This window comes from Vigna angularis, chromosome 5 (genome assembly GCF_016808095.1).
Source record: "Vigna angularis cultivar LongXiaoDou No.4 chromosome 5, ASM1680809v1, whole genome shotgun sequence".
Lineage (NCBI taxonomy): Eukaryota > Viridiplantae > Streptophyta > Magnoliopsida > Fabales > Fabaceae > Vigna > Vigna angularis.
The window spans coordinates 19,804,377-19,831,810 of NC_068974.1; the positions used below are offsets into that span (position 1 = coordinate 19,804,377).

General features: G+C 40.2%; 2 protein-coding genes across 3 annotated transcripts; one reads left to right on the forward strand and one right to left on the reverse strand.

The window, feature by feature from the left end:
- Positions 1-342: 342 nt before the first annotated feature.
- LOC108340434 (SAC3 family protein C) lies at positions 343-27,294 on the reverse strand. Of its 2 annotated transcripts, XM_017577825.1 has the most exons (8): positions 26,997-27,294; positions 17,516-17,616; positions 6,667-6,888; positions 3,301-3,522; positions 3,115-3,200; positions 2,602-2,698; positions 1,505-1,597; positions 343-879 (listed from the first exon to the last, which is right to left on the reverse strand). In XM_017577825.1, the coding sequence occupies exons 1-8, from the start codon at positions 27,238-27,240 to the stop codon at positions 715-717; spliced, it is 1,230 nt and encodes a 409-aa protein (XP_017433314.1). In that variant the 5' UTR covers positions 27,241-27,294; the 3' UTR covers positions 343-714. The 2 variants fall into 2 exon arrangements, with proteins under 2 accessions (XP_017433314.1, XP_052733522.1); XM_052877562.1 differs by lacking the exon at positions 3,301-3,522.
- Positions 24,665-25,364, forward strand: LOC108339060 (uncharacterized). The gene has a single exon (XM_052877563.1). The coding sequence runs from the start codon at positions 24,803-24,805 to the stop codon at positions 25,316-25,318; it is 516 nt and encodes a 171-aa protein (XP_052733523.1). The 5' UTR covers positions 24,665-24,802; the 3' UTR covers positions 25,319-25,364.
- Positions 27,295-27,434: the final 140 nt, after the last annotated feature.

The window sequence follows — 27,434 nt, forward strand, 5'->3', positions numbered from 1 at the left end:
ATGCACCCAATTTATTTTGACACTTAATTTTTTTATTTATGTACAATATTTTTAACATATGGATATCCCTACGATGCAAATAAAGTTGTGCTATGATAACAAAGCTACCATAAATATTACTCAAAATCCTGTTTAACTGGATCACACAAAGCATGAGAACATTTACAAACACTTTGTCAAGATTGAATATGATGTTACTAGTATTCTATCGATGTGTAATTTTTTCTTATGATTTGCGAGGAAGAATTAAGTTTTATTTCATAAGCATCAATAAATCTTACCATAATAATGTTATACTTTTACAAATAGGAATTTGGGACAAATTTCATTATTTCATACTTATTTTGAAAAAATATATATATTTTCATCCTCATACTCATATCCAATACTCATATCGAATACGTATAATATTTTGATCTCACCATCATCTCCACCGGGAAGAGGTATACATCCATACCCATTTACAAATAGCTTAATCTTACATTTATCATGTACTACGGTTACACACAATACAGGCACAAAGGTGCAAAAATTGTTATGTATAATACAATTTGTTACCATGTTAAGCACCACAAAGAGACACCTGAGAATGATCACAGTCACATTGCATCACCAAGCATGATCACAATAATACCAAGGTAAGGTGATGAAAATAGGTTCTGTCATCCAGGATCATGCTTGTTCCAATTTTCCAACATGCAAGATCAACAAGGTCTAAAACTGACTTTCATATTCTTGCAAGCCCAAGAAACTATAGCTTTGGAACCTCCCTTTGGGATGACTGAATGTAGTTTGCTTTGTGGGAAGTAACTTATTTCCAGATTCATCTGTACAAATTTCTAGACCACAAGAATGGCAAAAGGATTCCAAATCTGATTCCTGTCAAACAAAGTTCAAGTTAAAGTGTATAGCCAGAATGAGTGTAAAGATCAACAGACGCTGACATAACTAATTTTAAAACGTTGGTTAATACTATGGCTGTCCACAGTTTAGTTTTAGAGAAAAAAGTAAACTGAACTAAACTAAACAACAAAATTGTTCTCAAAACTGAACTAAACTAGTTACTTTTAGCATTGAACTGAACTAAACTTTTTATGTTTAGTTAACTATTTCAATATTAAAGAACTAAACTGAAATATTAAAGTTACTATATTGTTTTTTTCTGAACTGAACTAAACTAAAAATTAATACTTCACTAAACACACAAAGTGTGTGCGTTGTGTGTGTATATTCTTAACAAAATAGATGCTGCAAGAAAAATAAGTAAAAAGTGACTAAGATAAAGAATTTACATCAATAGCCTACTAGAAATTAATGTTGTGAATTAAATTAAACTGTATGAAAAATGAACTAAACTACAAGAATAATTTGGCAGAACTAAAAAATAGTGCAAGCAAGATGAACTGAGCTACATGAACTGTCTTTTAGTTTAGTTAACTGCATCATACATTTTTTAACTGAACTAATAAAGACATAACTTTAAATATGATTAATTAATTCACACCTTTATCATCAGATGTTTTGAGAGGTCCAACAGAGGATATGGATGAAGTTTGTAGCCACCAAAATTTATACAAGATAAAGCCAGCGCACGAACCTTTTAGCATAAAAACAACCAAACATTTATCAATATATGATAGGATATAATGTGATAGGTTATAATGGGTAATGTGTGCATAATAAAAGGAAACAGTTTAGGAATTAGTTGAGTTTTGGTTAGTTGGTTGGGGGGCCTTTATAAGAAGGCAGGGAGCTCTTGTGTCAAGGCACTTTTTGATAATCTTGTAGATTGAGCTTTGGCTCTTTGTGAAGGGGAAACCTTTGGAGGAGAGAGTGCTCTCCTATTCTTTGCATTCTATAGAGTCTATACAATAAAGAATATTACTCTTTTGTCTCTTTTCAATTCTGGGTTCCTATCAATATATGTAGAAACAAATTATATGAAGGAATTAGTAAGTTTTGGTTTCTGACCCAATGTCATCAATAGATCTATGTAGCCCGCAGCCCACTTCACATTGTAAGATAAATTATAAATAAAAAGTTGAAGTTCTAAATTTCTGGGAAAGGGGTGAAAGGTGAAGGTATTTGTTTTCTGAAACATACTTTCTGTTATCAAGACCCTCAATATGCACAAGAATATTCCTACAGACAATGACTAATAGCTCATGCAATTTTGCATATGGTGTGCACACATGTGGTTTGGAATTGTTCAGATGCTGAGATTTGTCTAAGATGTTAACTTTGGCAAGCGTTAAAGTTGTAGGCATATTTATCCTGTTTATTTGGAATATGGGATATAAGATGAACCAGAGGAGTCAAGTTTTCATAAAACAGGGATAAATGGATAATCCCTATATAATGTTCCATGTCTTTCCCCTGCAGTTCACTTATTCTGTAGATCTTTAATATTTTAATCATAGCCTATTGAGATTATTCTTAATATTGGCTATTACAATAAAAAAAGATTATTCGTGCTAAGCTACATATGAAGAAAGTAACAAGAACAACAAAAGCATGCATCAACTTAGACACAAAGGATATCTGAATAAATGAGTTATAAAATATTATGAGAATAATGAATTCTCTAGTTACAGTAATTACTTCATTGATATAAGGCATCATAATGCAGAACTGCAGATATGTTGCCTGAGCTGCTGCAGTACAAAAGAAATCCTTATAATTTCCAAGTTGGAATGATCTGTCACGAGAAAAGATAATATCAATAATTGAAAAACATGCAGTTATCATTTAATATAACAAATGACCTGATAGAAAATCAAGAAAAAAAAAACCTGTTTAATTGTTAAAATCACGAATGTTAAAAGTGTTAGAGATGTATCATGTGCTTTTATTTAAGAGTTTAAGCTTTTGGGCAGTTTGTTCATGATATAGTTTCAGAGCCTGTATGACTATGCAATCAAGAATTTTGGTCCTTGCTACTCCCATTCTTTCAATAAGAAGTTGAATTTCAACAAATTATAGGTGGTCCTGTGTATTGTCTATGTTTTAAGCCGAAAGGGTTCAAGTATGACAAGGCATGTTAGAAATATAATATAAAACTATTCATCTGCCCTGATCTAACTTAAACAGATAAATAATTACAATAAATGTTACCGTAATATTCTCCTAGCAAAGCACATTTCTTTTGACTTCAATACTGGAGTTGATACTCGTCTAAACCACACAGAAAGTGGCTCTCCCTGTGGATTAGAAATAGTTACGTTGCATAAGTTGCAACAAGACTAGAATTAACATGAAAGGAGAAACATAATTAATCACACCAATGATGTAGAGATTAACCATTGGTTGGCTGTAAGAACCAAGATGAAGCAGCACATATAATGAATGGAATTCAGCTTCATTTTCATGCACATGATTTGAATTTCGATTTGCTTCATACAGATTGAACAAAGATGTCAATGTCTTTGTGAGCTGTTCCAAGTTGAGATGATGCATTGATGCAGTGTTTGGATCAGACATAGAACGCCAAAGGCTGTAATGTGATACAACATGGAATTTTACCTGTGTGATTAAATATATTGTTCTGCTCATTATTTGAATTTCATAGCTTGTAAATCCATGCTTCCAAAAAACAAAAATACAATGCTATATGATCACGTGATCCAGGTTGACTGTGTACAGGAGGAAACAATAGCCTCCAAGAAATGATATGCAGACCCAAATAAAGCCATCTTTATTACAGTCCAAAATTGGATGTTCAAGTCCTTTTTTGCAAGTATCCCGCCATTATAACGACAACTCCCAGGCTTGCTCATGACCATGCATTCACCAAAACATGGTTATCAAAGTTGCATGAATAGAACAATTCAATACAATTCCCTTTGCAACTGATACCAATGGCAAAGTTAAAAGATTAGAATGAAAAATTACTTTTCACTCCTACAATTCCACTTGTGCTAATGATTAAACATCTATAGTTTTTTTTTTCGTTTTTTGTTTGTCATAAATATCTTCTTTAGAAGAAAGCCTATTCAATGCACAGGCACTAAATTCCAATCCTTTTTCAGTTTAAAGGCCAAGAGTTGGTCCCCACTCTCTGCCTCTTAGTATTTGCACATGTTCCCCAACATATAGTAATTTTTTGAACTGTTTCCTTTCACATTGCTACACGAGTGTTGGTGTCCCCTTTTATCTTTTCCGGTGGAGTACTTTGGACGAAAGAAAAAACAACATTGACTTCATGAGAAACAACTGTGGAATTCAATGTCTCTTGAGGGTTGAACTGCTCTATGTGGAGACTCTTTTTTTGTCAATTTGAATTGATCAACTAACCCGTTCAGGTTCATAAGGAGCAGCAGATGCAATCGTTCTAGGACTAATATTTGGATTTAAGCACATATATTGATCAATTTCTTATAGATAATCATCTGTTGAATATATTGAAAAAGTATGTATAAGATTAATCACCCTTGTGTTGAATATACACATAGGGTCCTCTATTTATAATAGAAGAAATATGGTTCAAGTCCAAAATACAAATAATGGGTAATAGGTGTGTAGGAAAGAGAAAACAGTTTAGGAATTAATTGTTAAGTTTAGGAATTAATTGATGTTGGGTAGCTAGAAGTGGGTTGCCTTTATAAGAAGGCAAGGGGGGTCTGGTAGAGAGGAGAGTTTTGGGATATTGATTGTAGACAGGTTCATTAGACCTGTGAAGAGGATTATGCCCATGGATTGTGATTGTATAGACAATTTCTTATTGTGAATAATACAGATTCATTTCATTCTTTCCTATCTACTGTTTTGAGAGAGTGTGAGGGAGTTCTTGGCTAGGTTTCTCGTTCAGAAACCTAACAAAAATAATAACAAACTAACTAAAGATAAAAGATAAATATAAAATAAAGATAATATATCTAACACTCTCCCTCAAGCTGGTGCATACAAATCGTATGTACTAAGCTTCTTACAAATATAATCCATAAAATTTACTTCTGCACTCGAGTGACACCAAAATGCTAATGATTTGCAAGACGACATAGAAGATGAAATACCAACCCAGAAGACTCCCCTGAGCAATAAATTTGGGAGGTTGCTCCATGTAAATCTCTTCTTGCAAATCACCGTTGAGGAATGCCACCAGTGGATAAAGAAGTAATTGTTGGAGAGCCACCACGACTATAAACTAACAAGAACCATCTTTTCCATGGGAAGAAAAGCATATATTGTTAGGGGTTGGAAGGTGTATGAGAGAAAAAGGTTTAGGAGAGAAGGAGAAGGCCGAACGTTGGAGGAAGGAAGACCAAGCCGAACGGTGGGCAGCGGGGAAAGGTCAAGCCGAATGATGGAAGACGGGGAGGAGTCGAGCCAAATGGCCAAAGGTGGAGAGAACTCGAGTGGAGCGATGGGAAGCAGAGAAGACCATGAGCCGATCGGTTGAAGAAGACTATCCTAACTGGGACAACAATTAGGATAGGCGGGAAATATTTAGTAGTAATTACAGTAATTAGAGTTATATCCTAGGGAAATATTCAATATAAGTTAATTACAGTAATATATCCTAGGAAAATATTCAGTATAAGTTAATTAAAGCTATACCCTAGGGAGATATTCAGTATAAGTTACATATAGTAAATAGAATTATATTCTAGGAAAATATTTAATATAAATAAAGCCTAACGCTAGGGTGGAAGGCATGCTTTTTTATTATTGAGTTTTGTAAAGGAGGTTATGCTCCCAAGTGACTGACGGAGGTTATGCTCCTAGTTATTGTTTGCTTTTGTTAAGTCAGATTTTATCATCCAATAAAAGAATTCCATTTCTTCATTATTCTTTCGGTTTATTACGAGTGTTGAGAGTTCAGATACGTATCATATATGGACGAGTCAAACGCAATGGTGACAAAAAAATGAGGTTAGAAGAAACACCAGCGGAAGAAGCCATGGATGAACAAGAGAGAGAAACCATAAAAAATCCAAAATTCTCCAATCAAGGCACCTGAAAAAGGAAAAGAGCAACCTTGATGCTCTGAATAGATGCCTGACAAGACGTGCGATGATGAACTTGAAAGCGGAAAATGAGCGACCTCGACGCATTGAATTACTACTAAACATGCCACCATGCATGACGGAAAAAGGGAGCAGATTCACAACTTCAAAAGGTGTTGAGAGCACAAAGAGCTCCGATGAAGGCGTCGTTGATGACATGGTAGTTGCCTGACCGAGACGATCAAAACCATGTGATCGTCGGTCGAAAGTTGAACTCGGATAGTAGCAGTGTTAGATGACGACGTAGCGGAAGTGTGGTGGGCCCATAACTCATAGGTCCCAGGATCGGAACCTGGCTTTGATACCATGTTGAATATATTAAAAAAGTATGTATAAGATTAATCTCCCTTGTATTGAATATACACATAAAGTCCTTTATTTATAATAGAATAAATATGGGGCAAACCCAGAATACAAATAAGAAATAATAACAAACTAACTAAAGATAAAAGATAAATATAAAATAAAGATAATATATCTAACACATCAAATACGTCAAAAGTAATTTGTGCATATGAAATAAGTGGACATTCAACGTTTAGCTAAACCTAAAATTGCAAACCAAGTATAAATAATGCAACTTAAATCATCTACCATGATGCAGTTGCAGGAGAATAGAATAAAGTACATAATCAAAGAAAATTGAGACAGAAAACTATACCATTCTCTCGTACAGGTAAATTGCTTTGCTGTTTACAATATTTTGCATAGTGATATCTTGGCGTATGGACCTTGTCCTATCAAAGACAAAGTCGTGAACTTCTTCAAATGAGTGCTCTTTAGATTCCAGCAAACTCCAAAGGTAATTTAAAGTATCTTCCAAAACATCAACTGGCCGTAAATCTGATGCTTGAACATATTTGGTGGATATAGTTCTGCAAAACTGAAGAAGAAAAACTCTGAAACCAAAAGTTATTTAAAGACAGAGGTGATCCTTTAACAAAAGCCATTTAGGTGCCATAAAACCATGAGTCAATGAGGATATGGGATATATGATGTTAAAGAAGCAAAGGGACAAATAAATAACCTACGATATAAATTTTACATTATAATACAGGAGTCTGTTTGAACAAATTTCTCCATTAGGACTTCTAAGAGATAAACAAGAAGGAAGAGAATGAAATTAGTTTCTCCATAGGCTAAAGTTACCTTATGCATAAACTAATTTGTAGAAGCTCTCTTACATAGCTTCTTTAAAATTGTTAATTTTAACTTTTGTATAAGTTAATTTTAGCTTATGAAGTCGATCTAATTTTTCTTATTTTCTACTCCTAGAAATCCCTATAGACAAGGTTGTCCAAACAGGTCCTATATCACAATGCAGGTTGCTAGCATTAATCAGGTGTTTAGCTATAACTGATAGAGGAATAAAAGTGTATGTTAGGAGAAATAAAGGCGGGAAAGGAAGTTAAGAGGGAAAGTCTGTTAGAAGTTTGTTAGAGGGGCAAGATAGTATAAATAGTAGTAGAATAAGTGGAGAGGGGTTTTTTTATCAGATATTTTACTCTTGGGAAATTAGACTGGACATTTTCCAGTGGAGGAAGGGAGGCTTCCTTGGGATTCCTACTTGTCATTCTGTTTGACATACTTTACAGAATTAGTGAAATACTCATACATTCATTTCTTTGTTATTGTTTGAGTGTTGTGAGAGGGGAGAATCATCTGTTACGGTTCTATGCATAAAAGAACCTAACAGATTTGGTCCGACCTGCCGGATCCAGATCGGAGGAGTTGCACGATGGAGAACAAGATGAATGCACTGGAGGAAAGGTGGGAAGGAAGGTTCGAGTCCATGGAAGCCATGTTGGAAGAGATTCGAGAGGAGATGAGAGGAAGGGCTCGAGACGGGAATCGCGACCGTGGAAGAAGATTGGTGAAACACGAGAGAAGAAGGAACCAGGGAAGGAGTTCGGAGGGCAGTCATTCGGTTAATGGAAGTCGAGAGACGGAGGAGGAGGAAGCGGAGGATGAATCGGAGGAAGAAAGGGCGGATGTACAGAAGAGTTGGATGAAGAGAGTGGAATTACCCACTTTCGAAGGGATCGATCCGACGGGATGGATCGCAAGAGCAGAGAAGTTTTTTGAAATACAGAGTGTAACCGAAAAGGAGAAGATGAAGCTGGTGTATATTTGTATGGAGGGAGAAGCGAACTACTGGTTTCGCTTTTGGCGAAGAAAAGTTAAGAAACATACCTGGGCGACGTTAACGGAGGCGATGGTCAGGAGATTTGGAGGTAGACACCGGGGAACGATCTTCGAAAAATTAGCGGCAGTGAGACAACGGGAATCGGTGGCGGAATATGTTCGGGAGTTCGAAATCCTGGTGGCTCAGGCGGATGGCGTGACGGAGGAACAGTTGTTGGGGTATTTCTTTGCAGGACTCCAAGAGGAATTAAGGGATCTTGTCCGACCATACGACCCTCGCGATTTGTTAACCGCGATGGAAAGGGCACGAGACGTGGAGCAATCGGGGCTGGTATCGAGGGTGATCAAAGGAGGCGCGGGGAGTAAAGGAGGACCAACGTGGGGGAAATACGCTGTAAGTGGGGGAACAGTAGCTAGCACGGAGATCTATCGGGGGCCATCGGGGGGACGCACAAGCAGCAATGGAGGTATGGGTCAGAAGAAAGAGGCAACGACCAGAACCGCCGGTTCGAAAGTCGAAAGTACGTCCGGTGGTGGCGGGTTGAATCGCGGAGTGCGAACACTGCCATATTCGGAATATCTCAAAAGGAGGGAGGAGGGCCGTTGCTTTCACTGTGGCGGACCGTATAGTCCCGGGCATCGCTGCGCAGAGAGGAGTTTTAAGGTGATGATTATGGGAGCCGATGACGACGAGGAGGATGCGGAGACGATGGAAGAGGCAGAACAGTGTTGCATGGAGCTGTCGGTCTATTCAGCCGGGGGGGTGACGCAATCCAACACCATGAAGCTGGCCGGATGGGTTCGAGAGCGGAGGATCATCGTATTAATCGACAGCGGGGCGAGTCATAATTTTATCTCAGCTCACTTGGTCGATGAACTCAGATTAGAGAAAGAGGAGACGCCACCCTATCGGGTATGTTTGGGAGATGGCCAGAGAAAGGAGACACAAGGGTGTTGCAAAGGGCTGTCGGTGGCGTTGGAGGGAGCGGAAGTGCGAGAGGATTTCTACATATTTGATTTAGGTGGAGTGGATGTAGTGTTGGGAGTGGCGTGGTTGGCAAAATTGGGAGAGATAAGGGTGGATTGGAAGAAGATGACATTGAAGTATGGGTCAGCAGATGCTGAGGTGGTGATAAGGGGGGACAGCACATTAATGAAAAAATTAATTACCCCTGAAATGTTGCAAAAGGAAGCTGAGATAGAGACAGTGGCGGTGGTATGGAGTCTGAATAAAGCTGAAACAGCAGAGGGACAGCTAAGGGAAGAAGACTTAACCATCATGCAAAAACAAAATTTAGAGGAAATTTTGCAGGAATTCGAGGTAGTGTTCGAGGAAGTGCAGGGACTTCCTCCTGCCAGGCGGGTTGATCACCAGATAACCCTTAAAGAGGGCACCGAACCTGTAAACGTAAGACCATATAGATATCCTCATCTGATGAAAACTGAAATAGAAAAACAGGTACAGGAGATGATGGGCTTGGGCATTATCAGGCCCAGTAATAGCCCATATTCTAGCCCGGTTATTTTAGTTAAAAAAAAAGATGGGAGCTGGCGTTTCTGTATTGATTACAGAGCTCTAAACAAAGTTACCATCCCAAACAAATATCCCATACCCGTGATTGAAGAATTATTAGATGAACTTCATGGAGCAGATTTTTTTTCCAAAGTGGACCTTAAATCGGGGTACCACCAAATACGGATGAAGGAAGAAGATGTCCCAAAAACAGCGTTTCGGACTCATGTGGGACATTACGAATTCCTCGTAATGCCCTTCGGCCTCACGAACGCTCCGGCCACTTTCCAGGATATGATGAATTCACTGTTGCGACCTTTCTTGAGGAAGAGTGTGTTGGTCTTTTTTGACGACATCCTTGTGTACAGCAAATCGTGGGAAGCTCATGAAGATCACCTCAGACAAGTGATGGAGTTGCTGCGGCAACATAGGCTATTTGCAAACAAGAAAAAATGCGAATTTGGCAAGAGACAGATTCGCTATTTGGGTCATCTGATATCAAAGCAAGGAGTTGAGATGGATGGCGAGAAGGTGTCAGCGGTGACTGATTGGCCAGCGCCCAGAGGTATCAAAGAGCTGAGAGGTTTCTTAGGACTCACCGGTTACTATAGAAGATTTGTAAAAGATTATGGGAAGATCGCGAGGCCTCTCACAGATCTCTTAAAAAAAGGAAAGTTTGAGTGGACGGAAATGGGGGAGGCAGCCATGCAAGCATTGAAGAAGGCAGTCACTACTGCTCCTGTACTAGCTCTGCCTGATTTTTCACAGGCGTTTCAAGTAGAATGTGATGCTTCCGGGAAAGGAATAGGAGCGGTATTGTCACAAAACAAGAAGCCCATAGCGTATTACAGCAAGGCGTTGTCAGAAGGTTCATTGGGCAAGTCGGTGTATGAGAAGGAGTTGATGGCACTGGTGCTAGCCATTCAACACTGGCGTCCGTATTTACTAGGAAGACGTTTCAGTGTATTTACAGACCAGAAAAGCCTGAAACATTTGTTGGAGCAACGCATAACCACTCAAAACCAGCAGAACTGGTTAGCAAAACTCATGGGGTATGAGTTTGATATCTATTATAGAACGGGAGCTTCAAATAGAGTGGCCGATGGATTATCTAGAAAAGGTGAAGATGGGGGAGAAGGGGATAAGATGCTGCAAGGGATATCCAGGCCATATTGGCCTGATTTTCAAGAGCTTTTGGAGGAAGTAGAGAATGATGAAGGACTGAAAAAAATAGTGGAAGAGATCAAACAAGATCCTGATTCCCATCCCGCTTACACCATGGAGAACGAGAGATTACATTTTAAAGGACGGCTCGTGCTTTCAGAGAAGTCTGAATGGATACCCAAGCTTTTAGCAGAATTCCATGACTCGACTATAGGAGGCCATTCAGGAGTATATCGGACATATAGGAGACTCACTCAGGCTTTTCACTGGAGGGGTATGAAGAAGAGGGTGACCGATTATGTAGCTGCTTGTTTGATTTGTCAGCAACACAAATATATGGCATCATCTCCCCAGGGGCTTCTACAACCATTGCCAATTCCCAAGGCAATATGGGAAGAAGTAAGTATGGATTTTGTGGTTAAATTGCCAAAATCCCAGGGGTTCGACACGATACTGGTGGTGGTGGACAGGTTGAGTAAATTTGGGCATTTTATCCCCATCAAGCACCCTTATACAGCAAAGGTAATTGCAGAAATTTTCGTAAGAGAGGTGGTGCGACTGCACGGGATACCCGTATCAATTGTTAGTGACCGGGATCCTCTCTTCATTAGCATCTTTTGGAAGGAGCTGTTTCGAATTCAGGGCACCAAATTGAGAATGAGTACTGCCTACCATCCAGAAACGGATGGCCAAACTGAGGTATTGAATAGGATATTGGAGACCTATTTACGGTGTTTCTGTTCAGAACAACCGAAGGCATGGAACACCGTGTTAGCATGGGCTGAATACTGGTATAATACCAGCTATCAAGGAGCAGCAAAATGCACTCCTTTTGAGACGGTTTATGGCAGAGCCCCACCCACATTAAACAGATTCATTCCAGGAGAAACGGTGGTAGAAGCGGTGGCACAGGACTTACAAACGAGAGATGAAGCTCTCAAGCAATTGCAACATCATTTGGCTAGAGCGCAAGAACGGATGGTGCAGTATGCGAATAGAAAGAGGAAGGAGTCTAGTGTGAAAGAAGGAGATTGGGTCTTCCTTAAGATAAGGCCCCATAGACAAGTGTCCATGCCAACCAAGTTGCATCCCAAACTGTCTGCTCGTTATTACGGACCTTTCTTGGTTGAAAAACAAGTGGGTCCAGTGGCTTTTAAATTGCAGCTGCCAGAAACAGCCAGAATACACCCGATCTTTCATGTCTCACAATTGAAGAAAGCTGCAGGGGAGAATAAGGTGGAAGGAGAATTGCCGGAAGAATTACAGGTGCAAGGTCCACTATACAAACCTTTGAAGGTATTGCAGAGGCGAGACATAGATCAACAAGGGGAAAAGGTGTCCCAAGTTCTGATCCAGTGGCAGGAGGGTGGAGTAGAAGGAGCAACTTGGGAAGAGGAACGGTACATCAAGCACCAGTTTCCGAATTTCAACCTTGAGCACAAGGTTGCTGAGATGGAGGGGGGTATTGATAGAGGAATAAAAGTGTATGTTAGGAGAAATAAAGGCGGGAAAGGAAGTTAAGAGGGAAAGTCTGTTAGAAGTTTGTTAGAGGGGCAAGATAGTATAAATAGTAGTAGAATAAGTGGAGAGGGGTTTTTTTATCAGATATTTTACTCTTGGGAAATTAGACTGGACATTTTCCAGTGGAGGAAGGGAGGCTTCCTTGGGATTCCTACTTGTCATTCTGTTTGACATACTTTACAGAATTAATGAAATACTCATACATTCATTTCTTTGTTATTGTTTGAGTGTTGTGAGAGGGGAGAATCATCTGTTACGGTTCTATGCATAAAAGAACCTAACAATAACAGACAAAGAACAACAAAACACTAGACATTAATTTAGTGCTGTTGTAATTTGAGATAATATCTTTAAAATCTTTCTAATTAGAGGAAATAGATATATAATCTTTTATTTTATTTTTCTAATTTCTCTATTTCCCTTTTTAGGAGAATTAGATTATTACATATAGAGTGTATCAGACTGATAGGTTTCCGATTAAGAAACCTAGTCAAGAACCCTCTAAACCACCTCTCAGAACAGAAAGATAACAAGAATGGGAACAAAACTGTGTATTATTCACAAAAGAATACTCTGGACACTTACAGAAACAAGGGCATAACCCCTTTCATAGGACTAAACCTGTTAACAAATCAACTACCCAAAAAACTGCCTTCTAACTATCCAAACAATCTATTTATACAATTCCTCTACCTTCTATCCTAATCCCATTTCCCATTATACCCTTATATCCCAAATACCCTATATCCTAACATTACACCCCTCTTGAGAACAACCTTGTCCTCAAGGTTGGAATGGGGAGGATTGGTCTCATGGTTCTTCTTCCTCATCGAATTAGCCACTGGCTTTGCCCTTCAATTCGAATCAGGGGGCTTGGGCAGTGGCACATTTTCTTCTTCTTCTTCGACCAAGATCAGCATTCGCAATTCCTGCTCTGGACATCGATGACCTAGGCTGAAAGGCCCTTCGCATCGGAAGCATCTTCCCTCTTCTCTCCTTTTCACGTACTCCGAATATGGTAGGTTGCGGGTATTCCTTTCCCTCCAGATACCATGTTAGAAAGTGAGTTTTTAAGCCTAACTCAACCCCACAAAACCGGCTTGTAAGGTGAGGTTTGCACCTCACTTATATATTATAATTTGGCCTTATCTCTAGTCGATGTGGGACTTCCAACACACCCCCTTCACGCCGAGGTATAGACATCTCGTGCGTGATAGTAGAAATTGGGTGGTCCGATAACGGCCTGATAGCGGGTGGAATAGAATAATAGAATGCTCATTTAAAACTCACTAGAATAGGCTCTAACCATGGCTCTGATACCATGTTGAATATAGTGAAGAAGATTAGGAGAAATCTCCCTTATGTGTTTAGCATACACATAGGGTAGTTTATTTATAATATAAAATAAGGGTTAAACCCTAAATACAGAATGGGCTAAGCCCAATTAACAAAAACACACAACTTAACATCTAACACAGTCGTCAGTGGTTCTTGCGGCGCCGCCTCCGGGGGTCGCCTCTTTCTTCACGAAACCGACACTTTCCGCGGCCCCTCCTTGACTCTGCGTATCGCGTGGGAACTCTACTCGCGTAACAGCCCCCGCCGATCGTCCCCACGCACCTTGATTCCTGGGCCCCGATCCTCCTTCCTTTCTCGAGACTGTAAATCTCTCCACATCTCGCGCCACCCGCATTGCCGTCATCAGGTCGGGTGGGTCGTGCGGCCTGACATGGTCTCCCACCTCTTCCTGTAGTCCCGCCATGAAGTAACCCAGAATTTGCTCCTTTGGAATCTTGGATGTCTGTCCCACTAGCGTCTCGAACTCCCTAACATAATCCTCCATCGTTCCGAACTGCTTGATGGTCGACAATTTCTCGTAAACAGTTCCCCTCGTTCCTCCCCCGAACCTAATCCCCAAAGCTCTCTTCAACCCTTCCCAAGAATGGTTCTTGGTTTTCTCTCTCCAAAATCGAAACCAACTCCCCGCATACCCCTCCATACTGATGAAAGCCAGTTGTAATTTCTCGTCTCCGTCCACTCTCTGCACCTCGAATTGGGATCCGACAGGTCGGACCAATTGATAGGTTTCCGATTAAGAAACCTAGTCAAGAACCCTCTAAACCACCTCTCAGAACAGAAAGATAACAAGAATGGGAACAAAACTGTGTATTATTCACAAAAGAATACTCTGGACACTTACAGAAACAAGGGCATAACCCCTTTCACAGGATTAAACCTGTTAACAAATCAACTACCCAAAAAACTACCTTCTAGCTATCCAAACAATCTATTTATACAATTCCTCTACCTTCTATCCTAATCCCATTTCCCATTATACCCTTATATCCCAAATACCCTATATCCTAACATTACTGTATTTTTTATGACTGAGAATAATAAATTAGTCTTATTTTCAACTTGGTATCAGAGCTCGTCTGATCCGCTTCCGCTATCTTTGCTGTCTGCTAGCGGCTGGCCGCCAGCTGCCCCCTAAAAGTCTCTTCTTTAACATTTGTTTTTAATGGGCTACAATTGCCCTAGTCAAGTACTGCCTTAGAATTCTGGCCGTTTTTTCCAGTATTACCAAATACAGAGTTTGAGTATGATTAGAATGGGATTCGAACCCATTCCCTTTCGGACCAGTAGCTGAAACTGGTGCTTTAGATCTGTTGATGCCCAATGAATTTTGGCTCCTTTTGGCATTCTTATTGACTGCCAGTTGAATCAAAGAGACCGAAAGTCTCTTCTTCGAAGAACCCAAGAAAGGCCACTGCCTTCGCTGCTTACTCTGTTGTGCACTGCCGCTCTCCGCCGCCGGTCACTGTCCGCCACCGGCCTCCGTACGTCACCGGTCACAATCGTAGTTCCGACCGGTGACCAGCGGATCTAGATCGTCTCTTCGAGCGCGACCTAACCCTGGTGGACAACGTCTCAGACTCCTCCCCACACGCCGTCACGTGCCTCCTCTCTCCGTCAGATCTCGTGTGTATTTGTCACGTGTCGTTGTCCCGGTGTCGGAATCACACCCCGCCGCTTCCGGTCGACTCGCCAAACCTCCTCCGCTTTGTTCTGACCTTCCATAGCAGAATCTTTGTCTTCTTTGCTTCTCACTATTCGCTGCAAGCTTCATTTGTTTTTTGTTTCTCAAACAACAATGTTTTGTCTCCGCTGTTGACGTTGTTGATGCGCCAGCTCCTAGTACTACTTCTCCCGCTTCCGTCATCTTCTTCTTCATTGAGAAGGGTTCTCTGCCTTCACGAGCTTTCTGCAACCACCAACGGGTTTCTTCTTCCTCTTTCTTGTGCAACACTGATTGGTGCTTCTTGCCGACGTCTCCGCCGCTTGTGCCGCCGAATGCACCGGCACCTGTGGCCAAGCTTGTCTCCACCATCTGACTACAATTTTTTGATTCTCTCTTGCAAGTGTGACGTCCCCGTTGGCCTGTGGCATGAAGGGGAGTCTATTTCTGTAGCTGTGATGATCTAGTCAACAATTCATCAGTCTTGTTGGCGGGTGCTTTAATGTCCTTGTTGCTGTAGTCAGTTGTTGTAACCTCTGCAGTTTGTCGATGCTGCCTCAATAAGCTGCCACATTTTCTTTGGTCAAGATTAAGAGAGTCTCGTGAAGTGCATTAGTCGTCCTTTCCGCTGTTTGCCGTGAGGGGAAATATTTTCAACCCCTACAGAGAACTTTCTTCTTGGGCTAGAGTTTAGCCCGTACTTTTGTGATACAGTGTAAGTATCACCATTTGGGAGTAGTCCAGTAGAGAACTTAGGACCTCCAAAGTGTCTTCGATATTTGGTGTTTTTTGGTTTCTACCATTACTAATGTGAACGGCTCTCTTCACCGTCAATGCTTTGTTATAACATCTAACTGAGAGTTGTTCTTTGAGACCGCCTGCTGAATTGACTCTTTCGAAGTTATAGGATTCAGATTTGTCCCTCGTACTGATCAGTTCTCACTAGTTCTTCCACCTACACGTTTTGTTGTTCAGTCATCAGGAGGAGAAAGTTCCAGCCGTTGCAGGGTAGTGTAGTCCCTGCAAGTCTGTTGTTGTTAGCCTTTGCAAGACAGATGTTTCTTGAAGGCTTGTTGTTGTTTAGGGCAGTTAAGTCCCTGAAGGTTTGTTGTTGTTTAGGGTAGTTAAGTCCCTACTGGTTTGTGGCTGTTAGCCTTTTAGTTCCAGCCGCTGCAGGGTAGTATAGTCTTTGCAGGTTTGTTGTTGTTAGCCTCTGCAGGACAGTTGTTTCCTAAAGGCTTGTTGCTGTTCAGGGCAGTTAAGTCCCTGAAGGTTTGTTTCTGTTTAGGGTAGTTAAGTCCCTATAGATTTGTGGTTGTTAGCCTTTGAAGACCTCCCATATGTTACTCATGGAAATCATGTTCTTGAAGTTTTTTTGTTGTTCGCCACTATTGATGGAAATCCAATCCCTTTAGTTTGTTGTTGTTCGCCACTGGAGGCCCTTCATCTATTCTTGTAGTTTGTTGCTGCAAGTCATCATCCATTTTTTATGGAAATCTCTCTCGTCCATTGCTGTCCAAGTTGAAGCTTCATGGTGCTAGTTCGCCCTCGTCCATTGTTGTCGAAGTTGAAGTTTCATTGTGCAAGTTTGCTTTTGTCCATTGCTGTCCAATTTGGTTTATTGACGTTCTCTACAATTGAGTTTGACTATTCCAAGCTTGGTTCATACAATCTTGTATGATCGAGCTTGAGGGGGAGTGTTGTAATTTGAGATAATATCTTTAGAATCATCCTAATTAGAGGAAATAGATATATAATCTTTATTTTATTTTATTTTCCTAGTTTTCCTATTTCCCTTTTTAGGAGAATTAGATTATTACAAATAGAAGGTATCAGAATGTATTTTTTATGATTGAGAATAATAAATCAGTCTTATTTTCAACTAGTGCTTTATAACGGATTATATTAGTAAACATAAAAAGAAATCCACTGCAAGTTTCAGCATACAACTTATGAACTTAAAATTATGATATCTGAGTATATAAAACTTGACACAATTTTTTATGGGAACAATCAAATTTAGATAGAAATGCTAATATTGGTATAATAAATTTCTTCACAACACTACCCTTCAATGCACTTATAATTGTCAAAAGTAGATTAAAAGTAAATTCACAATGGTGCTTGAGGAGAGCAGTTTGGCCATACCTTCTTCACAGCAAGAGCTGGGGATGATTTTCTAGGATTTCCATTTAGCCTCTCAAAAACTGCCAAATCTCGCAGTTTTTCGCGCTGGATCCTTTCTCTTTCTATGAAGAAAGTGAAAAAATTTTAAAATAGAAGTGTCGGGACATATATTAAAAAGAATGAAATAATACAAACAGAAGGTGTCTTAATATTTTTTATAGATAAAATTTTATACTACCATGAATCAACAAAGCTAAAATTGGCAACAAAAGTCGTTTGCATACAGAGTGCAGTTAACCACATACATCAACAGAGAAATTCCACCACTGTGTTTTGTCAAAATCCAAGTCATTGGAAAGGCCATTAAAATTTAATGATTTCTCCTACAGCTTTTCTTGGCTTTCCTCTACTTAATAAGATGGGGCTATCCTCCATCAAACTAACTCTTCTTACCTAAGCTGCAATTCTACAATTGATAGGATATAATATGATAGGTTATAATAGGTAATAGGTGTGCAGGAGAGAGAAAACAGTTTAGGAATTAATTGTTGTTGGGTAGTTAGAAGTGGGTTGCCTTTATAAGAAGGCAAGGGGGGTCTGGTAGAGAGGACAAGTTTTGATATCAATTGTATAGACAGGAACCTTGATCCTATGGAGGGGGATTATGCTCCAGTTACTGGTTGTACATGACATTGGTTGATGTGAATACATATTTTCATTCTTTTCTTACCATTTGGGTGCTATTGTGTGAGTGTGTGCTGTGAGCAGTTAGGTTTCATACCCAGAAACCTAACAACAATGTTTTTCTCAATAGATGACTAGATGCTACTCTTTCCAATTCATACCTAAATTCTTAATCCCATCTATTCTTGCATGTCTACCTTTTCATTGCAAAATTCTCATCTATGTGATACTGTTAGAGGATTAAAAGTGTATGAGAGAAGAAAGGAGGGAACTAAGAGCGGTGGTTAGTTAGTTAGTAGAGGGGTAAGGGGGAGTGATACTAGAAATAAGAATTTGTTTGTGTGAGAAATAGAGAAGATTGGGAGAGAATATCCCTTGTGTTTAGCATACACATAGGGTAATTTATTTATATTGTAAGATATGGGCCAATGCCCTTAATACAGAATAGACTAAGCCCAAATAACAGAAACACACATCTTAACATCTAACACTCCCCCTCAAGCTGGAGCATATAAATCATATGTTCCAAGCTTGTTATAAAGATAATCAATTCTAGGTCCTCGTAAGGACTTAGTGAATATGTCTGCCAACTGGTTGCTTGAGTTAACAAACTCAGTCTTGATATCTCCGGATATGATTTTTTCTCGAATGAAATGACAATCAACTTCAATGTGTTTGGTTCTCTCATGGAAGACAGGGTTAGAGCTAATATGGAGAGCAGCTTGATTATCACATATAAGTATCATGTGAGTGACATCTCCAAATTTCAATTCACTAAGCAATTGTTTAAGCCACACAAGCTTGCAAGTAGCTGATGCCATAGCTCTATATTCTGCTTCTGCACTGGACCTTGCCACAACACTTTGCTTCTTACTTTTCCAAGATATCAGGTTGCTACCAATAGAGACACAATATCCAGAAGTAGACCTCCTATCAGAAGGGGAACCAGCCCAATCAGCATCTGAATAGCAAACGATTTTTGTATCGTTGTTAGGGCCATATAGCAAACCTTTTCCAGGTGATCTTTTAATATACTTCAGTATGCGAACAACTGCATCCCAATGGTCTTCACATGGGGAGTTTAGAAATTGACTCACCACACTAACTGCGAAGGAAATGTCAGGATGCGTAACAGTAAGATAGTTTAATTTACCAACTAGTCTTCTGTGCCGTTCAGGATCTGAGAAATGCTCCCCCTGATTTGGTAGGAGTTTGATGTTAGAGTCCATAGGTATCTCAACAGATTTAGAGTTCATTAACCCTGTTTCCTCCAAGATGTCTAACGCATACTTCCTCTGAGATATGACAATACCATAATTGGATTGTGCTACTTCAATACCCAAAAAGTACCGGAGTTTGTCAAGATCTTTGGTTTGAAAATGATGACAAAGGTGTTGTTTCATCTGAGAGATGCCAAGATAGTCGCTTCCTGTGAGAACAATATCATCGACATACACTATTAAGTAGATACATCCAGCACTCGAGTGGCGATAGAACACTGAATGATCCGCTTCACTGCGAGACATACCAAATTGTTGAACAACACAACTGAATTTACCAAAAGTGACATCAGCAGAGATAAAATGACGATTGAGGGAAGGGGAAAAACACTTATAGCCCTTTTGTGACCGTGGAAATCCTAAGAAGACACATTTGTGAGACCTAGGAGATAACTTATCAAGACCAGGACTAAAATCATGAACAAAACATGTAGACCCAAAAACTCTAAGAGGTAATGGATGTAGAGGGTCTTGAGGAAATAAGATAGAATGAGGAATTTTGTTCTCTAGGACGGAAGATGGCATGCGGTTGATAAGATAACATGCCGTGAGAACAGCATCACCCCAAAAACGTGAGGGTACTTGACCATGAATGAGAAGGGTACAAGTTGTTTCAATAAGGTGTTTATTCTTGCGCTCAACAACCCCATTTTGTTGAGGGGTATAAGCACATGAGGTTTGGTGAAGAATGCCATGAGAAACCATAAAATGTTTAAACTGTTGAGAAAGGTATTCACGGCCATTATCACTGCGTAAAGTGCGAATAGAAATCCCAAACTGAGTTTTTATTTCATTGAAAAAGGTTTGAAAAATAGAAAACAACTCAGAACGATTCTTCATGAGAAACAACCAAGTACATCTGGAATAGTCATCAATAAAGGTAACAAAATACTAAAATCCTAAAGTTGACTTAACACGACTAGGTCCCCAAATATCAGAATGAACCAATGAAAAAGGGGATGACGCTCGTTGTGAAACACTACGAGGAAAGGAACTACGAGTATGTTTACCTAACTGACAAGACTCACACGACAAACTTGATAATTTGGACAGACTTGGAACAAGTTGCTGCAGTTTGGCAAGACTGGGATGCCCTAACTGAGCATGAAGAAGGGATGGTGACTCCATGATTACGCCAGCATGTGGAGAAGGGCTGAGATGATATAGGCCATGAGACTCACATCCTGTGCCAATCATGTGTTTCGAACTCCGATCCTGCAACCAAACAGAATCTTTGGTAAATGAAATAACACAATTAAGGGAACGAGTTAGACGACTTACGGACAATAAGTTAAAAGGAGAACCAGGGACATAAAGTACATTATCAATGGATATGGACGGAAAAATATGAACAGTACCAATACCATGAGATGAGACTCTAGACCCATCAGCCATCGTTACCGAGGGTAAATTAACCGGACATGACAAGGAAGAAAACAAGGACTTGTTACCAGTGATATGATCGGTGGCACCTGAGTCAAGGACCCAAGATCCGAGAGAGTGAGTCAAACCAACAAAAGGAGTACCTGTGCGTATAACAGAAGCAGATGTAGTGGAACTAGAGTGCTGACGATCCTCATACCATCTAAGAAATTCCTGAAAGAGTAAATGGTTATTTATGGTATTTGATGAAGTAGGATGGTCTGCAGACGGTGATCGGGGAGGTGGATCAGAATTAGCCATTGCTATAGGTCGAGGAGGACGTCCATGAAGCGCATAACATCTATCAATTTTGTGGCCTAGCTTGCCACAGTGGTCACATTTTGGACGTCCTTTACCTGGTTCGCGAGACCGACTCCGATCATCAAGTTGGGCAGCCATGGAGAGGGAGAAACCCTAAAAATTCAAAGTGCTCCGATTGACGCAATGACCACAGATCCAGAAAGAGGGCGAGGAGGCGATCACGGCGGTGCTGATCGGTGGCGGAAATCTCCGGCGACGCGCCGGCACGCGTGGCGGCAGCGGTGGCAGTGGTGACTCTTGCGGCAGCGTGTGGAGGCGCGTGGGTGGTCCGTTCGCCGCGATCTTCGTACCACGGTGGTCGCCCGGTCGAGACGATTCTGATGGTGTGGTCGCCGGTCGATTTTGGAACTCCGGCGACGGCGGCGGCGGCGGCAGCGGTGGAGACGACGGCCGCGGCGACAACTGCAACGATAGCGGCAGTGATGGGTGTCGGAGACTATGGAGTTGGCTGAAACTATTCCTGTGCTCTAGATACCATGTGAGAAATAGAGAAGATTGGGAGAGAATATCCCTTGTGTGTTTAGAATACACATAGGGTAGTTTATTTATATTGTAAGATATGGGCCAATGCCCTTAATACAGAATAGACTAAGCTCAAATAACAGAAACACACATCTTAACATCTAACAGTTTGCTAAGGAGGGGTATTCTTTTGTACATTTGAGTATAGACTGGATCATCATTCACTGGACGGAGAGAGGCTCCCTTGATAGGGTGATTCTTGTATCTCAATATTGTTAATATCAATAATTCGTATACATTCAATCCGTTTGTGTGTGTTTTGGTGAGAGGAGAGATCGAATAGACTTCTTGAATAAAGAAGTCTAACAAGATTGGTCTGACCTGCCAAATAAATCATTCAAGGAGGAAGGAAGGACGAACAGAGTGTGTGTGAAGGCAAGAATGGAGGAAAGAGTAATTGCGATTGAGTCGACGGTGGAAGAACTTAAAGGCGAAGATGAGGGCAGTGACCCACAAACTTCAAGCATTTGGGCGCGCACTCGGAAGACGAACAAGGAACCAGGAACGAAGTTCGGAAGGCAGTCGCAATTTTGTTAATGCAGGTCGGGAACGGCGACAGAAGAGTTTGGAGGACGACAAAGGGGAAGTACCACGCAGTTGGATGAAACACGTGGAATTACCCACTTTTGAGGGTACAAATCCCATGGGATGGATCGCGAAGACAGAGAAGGAGAAAATGAAGCTTGTCTTATCTGCATGGATGGAGGGGCCAGTTATTGGTTCCGTTTTTGGCGCAAAAAAACCAAGAACCCATCCTGGAGAACGTTCACGGAAGCTCTGATGCGGAGGTTCAGTGGACTCAATCAAGGCATTATTTTTGAAAAGCTTGTGGCGGTGTGATAGAAGGGGAGCGTCAAAGAATATGTACAGGAGTTTGAAGTCCTGGTGGCACAGGCCATGAGAGTGACTGAAGAGCAGCTACTTGGATATTTCTTTGCTGGGTTACAGGAGGGACATCGAGATCTGGAACAGGCTGGGATAATTCCCCAAGGAAGTGGCAGAATGGTTAGTAAAGGGGGTCTGATGTGGGGGAGATACCAAACGAGTTATGGGACGATCGCAAGGACCGAAATTTATAGGGGCCAACGAAGGGATCAGTTAACACTAGCGGGGGACAGGGATCGAAGAATGAAGGAATTCCTAGTACTCTAAGCTCCAAAGTAAGCAGCAACGCAGGGGGAACACCCAAGGTAGAGGGGTGAAGACATTGCCCTACCCGAAGTACATAAAAAGGCGAGAGGAGGGGCGATGTTTCCACTGTGGAGGACCCTACAACCCGGGCCACAAATGCGCAGAAAGAATCATGAGAGTTATAGTTGAAAATAGGACTGATTTTATTATTCTCAATCATGAAAAATACATTCTCATATCCTCTATTTGTAATAATCTAATTATCCTAAAAAGGGAAATAGGGAAACTAGGTAAACAAAATAAAATAGAAGATTATATATCTATTTTCTCTAATTAGAAAGATTCTAAAGATATCTTTTCTAATTACAACACTCCCCCTCAAGTTGGTAAATGAATATCAATCATTCCCAACTTGCCTACAAGATCTTGATATCTACCCGGAGGAAGCCCTTTTGTAAAAATATGTGTTATTTGAAGTTCTGTAGGAACATGAGTTGTAATCACAAAGCCTCTGTCAAGATTATCTTTGATGAAATATCTGTCAATCTCAATGTGTTTGGTTCTGTCATGCTGTACTAGATTATGGGCTATGCTCATGGCAGACTTATTGTCACAGTGTAGTTGCACCCGGTTCTCCACTTTGACTTTAAGATCATCCAAAATGATTTTCATCCCGAGTCCTTCACACATTCCTTGAGCAAGAGCTCGAAATTCAACTTCAGCACTAGAACGGGATACTCTATCTTGCTTTTTGCTTCTCTATGTTACCAAACTATCTCCAAGAAACACAAAATACCCAGAAGTAGATTTTTCGTCAGTAATAGAACCTGCATAGTCAGCATCAATATATATCTTCATAGTCAATGTGTCTTCCCTTTTGAATAATAGCCCATTTCCTGGACTTGACTTCAAGTATTGGAGAATTTTGTCAACTACTTGCATGTCTCTCTCTCTTGGATCATGCATAAATTAGCTCACTACACTAACTGCATAAGCAATGTCCGGTCTTGTGTGTGATAGATAAATCAATTTTCCTGCAAATCTCTGATATTGGGCCTTCTCTACAGGAGTACTTTCTTCACTTCCAATTCTGTGATTTTGTTCTATAGGAACTGTTGAGGTTCTACATCCCAACTTTCCTCATTCTTTGAGGAGATCAAGTACATATTTCCTTTGGGAGATGAAAATTCCGTTCTTGGAGTAGGCAACCTCTATTCCAAGAAAATATTTGAGTTTTCCTAGGTCTTTCATTTCAAATTGAGCTGCCAATTTATCTTTTAATGGCAATTTTTCTGTTTCATCATCTCCTACAATAATCATATCATCCACATAGACAAGAAATAGAGTGAGTTTACCTGTAGAAGAGTGCTTTATGAATAGAGTGTGATCTCCTTGGCTTTGTCTGTATCCCAAGGAAACCATTGCTTTTGTAAATCTTCCAAACCATGCTCTAGGGGATTGCTTAAATACAATGCTTTCTTCAGGAGGCATACCTTGTTTCTTTAATTTTTCACCTCAAAGCCTGGGGTATCTCCATGTACACTTCATCTTCTAGATTTCCATGAAGAAAGGCATTCTTCACATCCAGCTGGTGTAAGTTCCATCCAAAATGAGCAGCCAAAGCAAGAATAACTCGAACTGTATTCATCTTTGCCACTGGAGCAAATGTCTTCTCATAGTCAATCTCATATGTTTGGGTATATCCTTTTGCCACCAATCTAGCTTTATATCTTTCTATTGTCCCATTTGCCTTATGTTTCATTGTGAATATCCATCTACACCCTACTGCATTCTTGTCTCTTAGAAAGTGAAAAATGTGACACTTCCAAAAGGGACATATATTAAGTTATAGCCCCACACAAAGGACTTCTTAGATATTTCAAATCCAAAAGTTATCTTAGAAACGACACTAAGGAATTTTTCCTGCTTGACTACTGGAGATAGCATTATGGTGGCTTACAACAACAAAAAATATTACATAGATATTATAGAAACTAAGCCTGACAATGCCATAAGCATAATTGAGATTGACAGCAAGGTGGACTTTGCTCCTCCCTTGGATTACAAGGAACCTGAAAAGCCCATTGCACCGCATTCTACTGGAAAGGCACCAACGGCTGCTGAGGATACCCCTATCGAAATTGAGCCCAAGTTCAACCCATTTTCGGGAACTGGGAGACGGTTGGATGGAAAACCTTTGAAGTATCAGCCTCCTCCAGTTTCTTCTTCCTCAGGGTCAAAGGACAAGAAACATGATGTTCCAAATGTCAATTCACAGTCTTCTACAACTTCTAGCTCACAAAGTAATGCTCATCAATCTCAGAGCAAGCTTGTGTTTGGGTCAAATGCAAACCATTCTAAAGAGACAGGAAAGGCGAAAGAGCCAAAACCAGAGCCACCTAAAGAGAACGAAGAGTCGAAATTTCAAGCTTTTACAAGGAAGAAGTATTCTTTATGGGGTTAATTTTATATCAGTCAATTAAATGATCTTTTACCTTCTGCATGGATTCATGTCTATTGCAAAAAACTTGTACTTTTTTTTACCTCACTTATATATTATAAACTGACCTTATCTCTAGTCTTCAACAATTATGATTACAGCAGAGGAAGATAAGGAAGAGGAGGCGGGGGAGAGCACAAAAACTGCATGATAAGTAGTTGGGCTTTAAAGGAAAAGAAATTGGGCTTGAAGTTTCGGGTTATAAAATCGGGTCATGCAACCCAACACAAAAACATAACCTAGAAGCATAGGCAGTGCCCTCAAAGATGCCACAATGTGCACAACAAGATATGCTAGAAGATGCATCACGAAGAGCACACCACGAGGCCACGAGTAAGATACATTGCCTCTAGGCCGTTAGAGGCACCACCACAAGGCCACAAGCAAGAAACACCATGAGATGTATTGTCCTGAGAAACATAGAGGCCATGAGGATAGCTGCTCTGACACTCGTGAGAAATGTTGCTGCCAAGTAAGTTTTGATGCACAACGACAATTTGACGTGATCGACAAAAATCACAACCTTGAGGTTTCGTGAAATCAGAGACGGGGGAGAAAATGGTAGACGTGTATAATTTTATGCTCCAAAACACAACTCACAAGCCCAAGTATCAAGTTTGAGGTATAAATGGAGGCATATAAGAACATTATAACAGCACTTCCAATTTAAAATATGGAATAACAAAATTACCAAGATTTTAAAAAGATAAACCCAATTCCAGATTGTTAAGAATCAAGAGAAACCTATTTGGGATTGAACCTAGTATATTGATACCTACGCATACCTCTCTTATAAAGAAAGAATATCCTATTAACAATTAACCAAAACATACACTTAATAGTTCACCCATAGCTGCCTTTTATAGTTTTCTCCCTTACATTTTCTCACCATTTTTACAATTAGTCCAAACCTAACACCCATGAGCAAAGACAACAAACATTACTATCGGCCCCAAGTATTGTCCACTTTGAATCCTATACTCTGTCATAGTTTTGTTTTTAAAAAGCGTCTCGGAGAGTGGAAGGAGGAACAGTATCCTTCAAACTGAATAACCTCACCACTGCAATATAATTATAAAGCTATACAACCACAACAATCATCTAAAAATAGCTTCTTCCCATCAGCACTCGACAGTTGTACCTTTGAATTCTGCATCATTTTTTTTCTGCACTCTTAACCTTCACTAGCTCAAACATTATAACTCCATATGACCTAGTAACCTCAATGTACACCAGAAAGGGTTTAACCCCGCAAATGAAACCATTTATTGATATTTCCTTCATTGACCTCGCAATTCAATTAACACTAACTGCAAAAGGATATCTCTACATTAACAACAATTCCACTCATTGCCTCTCTTTTAGTTTCCCATATATACTCTTCAACACATACATTCCTATTTGAAACACCATCAGACATTGAATCATCTCTTTCATCAAGATTCGTACCTTGATTCATTAAATCATGGGTGACTAACCTCTTCTATTAGACTAGACTCCCGTTGATAACAACCCCACTCTTCACCAACCCCTCTAAAAGGACACGTCATCACATGAAAAATTCAACATTGCATCTATGCTACCATGAAATTGATTTCAATTTCATACATCAGATACGTTACTATTATAATAATATGTTCACCTGGGCACATGTAAGGACATGTTCCAACAATATTGGAAGATGGTTGTGCGTCCTCTTCTTGCCTGTTACTGAGAACAGAGTTGGAAGCACTGCTGCCACTAGTGGAAGAAGAAGTGCCCCTTTCACCAAAGCTTGAAACTTTGGATTGATTTGAAGGAAATCTGTGACCTCGACCACGACCACGACCACGACCACGACGTGATTGGTAGAAAGAGGAGCCACGGTTTCCGTTCCCACCCTCCATTACTCTCTCTTTCTGCACTCTTCACGGCTTCACTCTCCTTTTCCTCATTTTTACTTTGACTTGGTTTTAAGCTCTATTTGAGTTGAAAAAGTATTAAATTTATATTTTTCTGAAAATGATTTTAATTTTCTCTTTATTTTTACTAACAAAGTTCAATGTATATTATTGATATTTAACTTTAAATATTTTCATAA